Source organism: Macrobrachium nipponense, chromosome 13 (assembly GCF_015104395.2).
Source record: "Macrobrachium nipponense isolate FS-2020 chromosome 13, ASM1510439v2, whole genome shotgun sequence".
Taxonomy (NCBI): domain Eukaryota; kingdom Metazoa; phylum Arthropoda; class Malacostraca; order Decapoda; family Palaemonidae; genus Macrobrachium; species Macrobrachium nipponense.
In genome coordinates, this window is record NC_087206.1 from 19,479,764 (window position 1) to 19,488,396 (window position 8,633).

At 35.1% G+C, this 8,633-nt stretch overlaps 1 protein-coding gene across 1 annotated transcript; it reads left to right on the plus strand.

Moving 5' to 3' along the window:
- Window positions 1-838: 838 nt before the first annotated feature.
- On the plus strand, window positions 839-8,353 carry LOC135225433 (uncharacterized). The gene is made up of 5 exons (XM_064264758.1): window positions 839-933; window positions 1,784-2,014; window positions 3,792-3,944; window positions 7,214-7,402; window positions 8,088-8,353. The coding sequence occupies exons 2-5, from the start codon at window positions 1,798-1,800 to the stop codon at window positions 8,213-8,215; spliced, it is 687 nt and encodes a 228-aa protein (XP_064120828.1). The 5' UTR covers window positions 839-933; window positions 1,784-1,797; the 3' UTR covers window positions 8,216-8,353.
- The last annotated feature ends 280 nt before the right edge of the window (window positions 8,354-8,633 follow it).

Sequence of the window (8,633 nt, forward strand, 5' to 3'; positions counted from 1 at the left end):
TTACTATGTGCGCTGTTTCTAGTAGCACACTCTTCCGCATGAAGCCTGGAGCTACTTCAGCCTCTAGTTTATCCAGATTCCTTTTCAGGGATCTTGGGATCGTGTCTAGTGTTCCTATGATTATGGGTACAATTTCCACTGGCATATCCCATATCCTTCTTATTTCTATTTTCAGGTCTTGATACTTATCCATTTTTTCCTTTTCTTCCTCTTCAACTCTGGTGACCCATGGTATTGCGACATCAGTGAGTGATACTTTCATCTTGATTTCGTCAATCAACGTCACGTCTGGTCTATTTGCATGTATCACCCTATTATTATTATTATTATTATTATTATTATTATTATTATTATTATTATTATTATTATTATTATTATTATTATTATTACCCTTTCAGCATCAAATTTTCATTCCTAATAAAGCCATAAACGCCATGCTAATTTTCCCTTAATTAAAATAAAGGCAAAATAACCAATAACTTTCAAGCTTAGTACAAAATGTGAATTGTTTTAAGCCAGACACACTGAAATATAAAAAAATATATCTTTAGATAAAATATATTTTAGATAAAGCTAATATGGCAAAATTTTTGTCACCAACAGGAAAAGTACTAAATACCCTAAAAATGGAAAAATGTTGTTTGGAAGTAGTAGAGAAAATATAAGAAATGTTGATTTTATATTTTCAGACGCATGATCGCCTCGGTAAATTCACTTTAACATTTAATCGATGAAGCCAGCAGTCCCGCCATTCTTCGTCTGGTACTGAGCGAACAGTCCTAAGTCTCTCCATTGAAATAGACCCGTGAGATGAAATTTTGCTCAGTCGCTGGTCATCATCGACGGGTGTTGGGCTGTCACCTGCATGCCGCGAGTGAATAGGCCTTTGTTGTTAAGTTTTTTCGTGAAGGTAGAAAATTCGTGTCTTTTCTGGTAAGAATATCGTTCTCAGTTTAGAAATTGATATTTTTTTATTTCTTTTTATATTCCAGGGTTATTTAAAGGGAAGTTAGAATAAGCTTTCAGTTGTCAAGTCTTATGTCCATGCACAAACACACATACGTATATATATATATATATATATATATATATATATATATATATATATATATATATATATATATATATATATACGTATATATACTTTCAAGATGAAAGTATCACTCACTGATGTCGCAATAGTATGGGTCACCAGAGTTGAAGAGAAAGAAAGGGAAAAAATGGATAAGTATCAAGACCTGAAATAGACATAAGAAGGATATGGGATATGAAAGATCTCGGCATTTCTCGTGTTTTCATTTTTCCTCCGTGGCATTACTTTATACATACATATATATATATATATATATATATATATATATATATATATATGAGATATATATATATATATATAGGTATATATATATATATATATATATATATAAATATATATATATATGTATAAAGGTAATGCCACGGAGGAAAAATGAAACACGAGAAATGCCGAGATCTTTCAGTTTACACGACCATTTACTCGTGACTCAAGTAAAGGGTAGTGTAAACGGAAAGATCTCGGCATTTCTCGTCTTTCACTTTTCCTCCGTGATATTACCTTTCATTTGTACATAGCATCACGTTTTATGTGTGTGTGTGTGTGTGTGTGTGCGTGTGTGTGTTTGTGTGTGTGTGTGTGTGTTTTTATATACATTGACCTACCTGCCTAGAGCCAGTCTTGGTTAAGGTAAAGTAGAACTGTTCCAAGAGCCATTAGCTTTGCACATCTCAACCCCCTCTTCTCTTCCAGGAAGCAAATTTAAGATGGAGGTAGCGAGGCCTACGCTCCTCCTCCTCCTCCTTTTCATCGTCCTGTGGATGAAAAGCGTCTCCGTAAACGGACAGACAACAGATGTGAATTTGACAGACATCAAAATCACGTTCGTTGATGGGATCTACGAAGGAAACGATTTCATCGTCGCTGAAGGACTGTCTATCCCCGCAGGAGAGGCGTTCCTTTCCTATCCTACCGATCTCCTGTGTGAGTATTATTATGTAGTAGCTGGTTCGCCGCCTGTCTGTGGCGTCATTCAGACGGGGGAAAAGAATTCTGTCGGGTTCTTAGTTGTTGCGATGGCCTTCCGGTGCGAGTCAGTCGACCTTGTGTGGATTTTTTAATTCGTAGTAGTGTTCATTTGAAGTAACTCAGTCAATCTTCTGTGAATTTGTATTCCTGGGCATGAGCACTTGATGTAATTCAGTCAATCTTTTGTGAGTTTGTATCCATACCATTTCTATTCCTGGCAGTGAACACTTGATGTAATTCAGTCAATCTACTGTGAGTTTGTATCTATTCCATTGAACATTTGAAGTAATTCAGTCAATCCGCCGTAAGTTTCTTTTCCTGGAAGTGAACACTTGATGTAATTCAGTCACTCTTCTGAGTTTTTATTCTTGGCAGTGAATACTCGATGTAATTCACAAAGGCTTCTGTGAGGGTTTTTAATCTTGGCAGAGAACACAATGTAATTAATTCAGTCTTCTGTGACTTTGTATTCTTGGCACTGAACACTTGACGTGGCAGTCTACATTTGATGTAATTCGGCCTATCTCCTGTGAGTTTGCATTCTGCCAGTGACCATTTGATGTAATTCAGCCAATTATCTGTGAGTTTTTATTTGTGGCTGTTTACAGTCCACACAGTTCAGTCAGTTTTAAGTGAGTTGACTTTTTTGGGAGTCTATATTTGATGTAATTCAGTCAACCATGAGTTACTTTACATTTTTGGCAGTATATACTCGATGTAATTCAGTCAACTTTCAGTAAGTTGACATTTGCAGCAGTCTACAGTCGATGTAATTCAGTCAGTTTCGTGTGAGTTTACATTTGATGTAATACCTAAGGTTCTGTGAGGTAGTATTTGATGAAATTCAGTGAGTTAATCGAGCTTTTCTTAATTTTTTCTATTATACTCTTGCTAAAAGCTTGCACATTTCCTGCGCGGACGCACACACACACACACACACACACATGCGGCATATATATATATATAATATATATATATATATATAATATATATATATATATATATATATATATATATATATATATATATATACTATATACAGACATACACACACACATATGTATATATATATATATATATATATATATATATATATATACATATATATATATATATATATATAAATATACGTGTCTCCACATGTATGTACGTATACCTGAACCTTTTGGAAGCTATACAGACAATATCAAATTAAGACGTTTCATTGCAAGTTTAGGATCATTAATAATATACAAAATGTCGAGAGGGCCAGTAAGTTTCCTTTCTCCTCTTTGAGCATTTTTCTCCTATTGCATCAGACATTTACGAGATTTCTGTATATAATTCAATAATGCAAATATTCCCCTTTATGATCAACATTTACCAAGGCACATGAATCGCACGCATAATCAATTTTGCCCTGCGGCTCCACAGGGTCAAAACTTAGTTCGTCTGGTATTAAATCTAATCTGTTAGTCAACCTCAAAGAAACTCATTATGTATACTATTTTTGTATTTCCACAAACTCTAAAAGTGATCTCACATGAAAATAAACGAAGGAGATGACAAGGCTTTCGACATTATTTGTAAAGTGATCTTTGGAGTACCCCGAAGACCCTGAAGATGACCTTACAATAAAAGTAGAAAGTATTGGCATCTCCTTTTATTTTCATGTGAGGATTTCTTTTCTAGACTAATCTCTTTGGAAGGTGCAAATTCGATTCACATTCTAGGTTATATCTTTTGCCAACAGGCGACTGTCGAATGGAATGTTTTAGGAACAAATCGTGCAGTGGTTCCTCTCTCCAGGTAGTGGATGGAGCGTCAGTTTGTCGACTTACCACAAAACATGCCAGGCAAAACAATTTCCAGAGGCAGCAGGGTGCTACTTATATCTTTAAAGCAGGTGGGATTTACGAGTAATGATGATTACGACTAGATTTACCTCGGTAAGCTTCTCTAAAACAAAAAGCTGCTTTCATTTTAAAAACAGTTATAATTTAGAAAACGTACCTTTTCATGTTAAGGATGATATGAAATAAAATTAAATTATTCATTAATAATTATCAATACTATAGTCGATTCATTTAAGGTAGATTCTTGTGCCTTTCGTTTTGTAGCTTAGAAAACTAGCAATATGTTTCTATTTCTTCATTTAGCTCACGTTTTCCAAAAGCTAGGAAAGGTTTGGTCATACCAAAGGATTCGGTATTAATTGTACAACTAAGTCATCTTTTTCTGAAATCAATAAGATAAAACACAAATGAATTACGATTAAAAGTGAAGAGAGAAACATTTTATTCTTTATACCTGTTTTCATTTATCATCGGATTTTGCATAATTCATGCGATCAAGATTAAATAAAACGTGTGTTTTCATATAGTAAAATCACCCTGAATACGTTGGTGTTATCAGATTTTAGATGTGTGTAATATGTGAAGAGAACATGAAGAATAAGTCTAAAATGTTGCATCTGTACTTGACTCAGCCTTAATTGAAGGAAGTCAGTCTTTCTTAATTCTTTGTTGTTTATTACCTCACAGAGAATATTATTTCATATCACTTAAATAAGTCTCTGATATCTCTTTTGTTTGAAAATATTTTCATATAATAATAAAATTAGAAACAATATTCTGAAACAACCTGATTAAAGCTTAGGCTGAGTTGAAGAGTGCGAAGTCTGTCCACAGAGTTCAAGTTCTTTGCTGGACTGCATTCCCCGCGGCCCGCCTAGATCTTAGCTAACGATACCAGATGCATCCATCTGATTATTACTACTTTTTTCCTTATCAGATATATCCAGACATACTATATGATATTGAATTGAAAATGTTCGACAGTTATAATGGAAATTCTGTGTATTTATTTACATAAAATGTGATGATATAATATGGTAAATATTGTCGAAACTACAACACCTTATATCACTAATTGGCAACTCAAATCTCTTGCCGAGACGACAAACGGAATGACGCCATACAGATCTCATTCTCTTGACAATACCGTCAAACTTGAATCATTTACGGATGCTACATAATAAAACATATTATTCATTTTCTCTTCACATATTACATGCATCTGAAAACACCAGCGTATTCAGGGTGAATTTGTTATATGAAAACACACATTTTATTTTATCTTGATCGCGTTAATGATGCAAAATCCGATGATAAGTAAAAACAGGTATAAAGAATTAAATACTTCTCTCTTTACTTTTACTCGTAATTCCTTTATGTTTCATCTTACTGATTTCAGGAAAAGATGACTTGGTTGTACAATTAATACCGAATCCTATAGTATGACTAAAACTCTCCTATCTTGTGCAAAGCACGAGATGATTGAAAAAATATAAACATTGCTAATTTTCTAAGCCACAGACGAAAATAATGAGACACTGAGCGACAGGCCTACCTCCTGGCACCAGCCAATCAGAGGTCGCCAAACAAACGTCTCGTAGGCACAAGTATCTACCATAAGTGAATTGATTATCATGATTACAAGTAGATGGAATTCCTCGGCAAGCTTCACAAAAAAAACTACTTTTATTTTTAAAAGACATTATAATTTAGAAAACATATTTGCGTTAAGGGTGATATGAAATGAAAAGAAAATTACATATTAAAGAAAGAATACGCTAAGTTACAAAACTTCCTCCCATCTTATTGGGCGTTTGGAAAGTAACTAATTACCAAACAGACAGGGTTTCTTTTCAAACATTTTCTTTTAAAAGCTCTCTGAAGTTTTAGGAAGATAAAGAACCCAAGCCACCAGGACGGATTAAATGCTAAATCTTGTGTTACAATAGTTTAGTTTTCGTCTTATCTGATATCTTTATACCGCCGTGTAACACGTCCAATGACTGTCGCATTCTTTCGTTTACTATTCATTTCTTCGGTTTCATTCCAGCTTCAATTTGCCATTCATTCCAGTTTCCGTTACCAAAACCAATATTAATTTTTGTAAAAGAATCACTAGTGTTGCTAAGCTTGTACTAAACCTTAGTCACCTGTTGTAAGTGACAATGGGCCATCTATACTGAAAGTAAATGTATTTCACCTATTGCATGTTTGGGATTATTCACAAACTCATCAATAGTAGTTTGCTTTAACTGTTTCCATTCTAGGTATGTTTTCATTTTCTCTTGGATACAGCGATTTTCATAAAACAGCATTTCTACACACCAAGTGTTCTTATTCTCCTCGTAAACTGTCTCTCCTCCGAAGTGAGTTAATGCGATACACTTCTGTGAATTTGTCCGAGCAAAATCGTCACTTGTCTTCAATGATTGTCTTTTATGTCACCCCGATAATTCGTGTTACACGGTTTCCACTATTTCAGGAATCGAATGTCACATTTCTATGAGAAAAGTATGCATCTTTTAATCCATTTTCGTTTAGATATTCATAATAGTACCTTAATATATTTTTTTCTCCGTTTATTGAATATGCAAGTCGAAGTTACGTAATCCCCAGCGGGCGCATTTCGTTTCATATCCTTTTCTCGGCAAAGAAAAGGACGATGAGCGCAATGATATTAATAACGCATAAGCTGCCTCATGAACCACATTCACACTTGCAGAAACCTTAGTTGTTTCAATGGTATATTTTCGGGATTGAATTCAGAACTGAATGAAGCGTTGAAGACTGCTTGCTCATTTATTAACTGTATGTCATTGGATCTCGGGCCTCGTTGTGACGTACTGACTCTTTAAGCTGAGTACTAACGTACACACATCACAAACAAGTCGCATATAAGTCAATGAATCATTGGCAGTTCTAATCAAAGCTTCATACTATTATCTAGCATTTGCCAAAGATCGATCTAGTTTTTAACTTGTTTGTGATATACATGCTATGAGTTTCCGAAGCTTGCTTGTGGTAACACCCTAACGCTTAGAATTTTGCAAGATTGGAATTCCGTTTTTAAGTTCAACTTTCGCATCTTTAACACAGTTTTAAGACTTCCATGCATATATAGTATCCATAGTTATGTAAGGTTTTGGCGACTTTTAAGTCCTCATTATAATCGGTTGCCGCCTGCACCAGACTACTTAGTCTTGATTCAAGTTCCAATAGCCCTTGGTACATAAACTTTCGCTTTAATGCGTGTCTCAAACCAACACGAATACATTCACTGCCATGGCAAAGTTAAACGCTTGATTTCTTTTTCTTTCAGAGACTCCTCCGAATATCTTTTATGGCCTAGGGACAGACAATCTATTCTACCACGTCCCGTCAAAAGATATGAATTACAAAAGCTCTACCAATTCTTGCCAGAAGATCCCCGGACACCGCTTTGCAAAGTATAACACTGCAAGTAAAAATCAGAGAGAAGCAATGACGAACGTCCAACGTTATGTAGGCAGTACGTATGAGCAGAAATCTTATTTAGTAGGAATGTATTACCCAAGGTTCCGTTAAGAAGCCTGTCATATTTGATTCTGAATGATTACAAGTGAGACTTTAGGAAACTAACTTTCAAAGACATCTGCATTATTTCCATAGCAGTTATTGGACGATATGAAAGTAAAAAGGCTGAAATCGAGTCTTATGGAGAATGATAAGGTGATGGAGAGGACAGCAACAGCTGAAAAGATTACAAAACAGACAAAAAACCCACGATTTTATATAAATTATCGTTCCCGAAGTAAGGTTAATGATTCGTTTCTGTGACATATATATGGCAGGAATATTTTACATGAAGGGGATTCCAATGAAAAATGTTGATGATTCATTATTTTCATGTAAAATATAATTCTGCTATTATGAAGAGCAATGTCTTTGAAAGTTGAATAGGGAAGATATGACTAAAACACTTACTCGGCTGGCTTATAGGGCTTTACAATGACCATTTGCCACTCACACATGCACATGACTCCTAAGACATGTTGCAAGTTATAATATATTGAATCTTGAGATGATGATCTTAGGCCCTGAAGTTGTACAGTGGATCTCAGCTTTTTTTTTTTTCTGAGTGACATTTTCAATATTGACTTTTTTTTCTTTTCGTAATAATGGAGGGTAGTTACAAAGATTCTACCTACCAGCAGATAAAGATATGTGGATTGACAACGGAGCGCTCTTCTGGTATCTCAAAGGCGGGGAAATTGCCACAGGTGACGGCGTTATGTCTATGTTTTATTTGTGCCAAGCAAATCCGCTGAACATCGACTGGTGAGAATGTTTCGAAAAACTGAGAGGCTGAGCAATGAAGAAGAGGAAGAAGCGACGACCGTTCAGTTTGGATCGAGGAAATGGTGAATCAGATGCACTTTATAGCACTATTACTATTAAGTTAGCGTCTTATACATGTAATAGCAACCATGATGCTTTCTTTAACATTATCATTATTATTATTATATTATTATTATTGTTTTTTTTTTGCTCTATCACAGTCCTCCAATTCGACTGGGTGGTATTTATAGTGTGGGGTCCGGGTTGCATCCTGCCTCCTTAGGAGTCCATCACTTTTCTTTACTATGTGCGCCATTTCTAGGATCACACTCTTCTGCATGAGTCCTGGAGCTACTTCAGCCTCTAGTTTTTCTAGATTCCTCTTCAGGGATCTTGGGATCGTGCCTAGTGTTCCTATGATT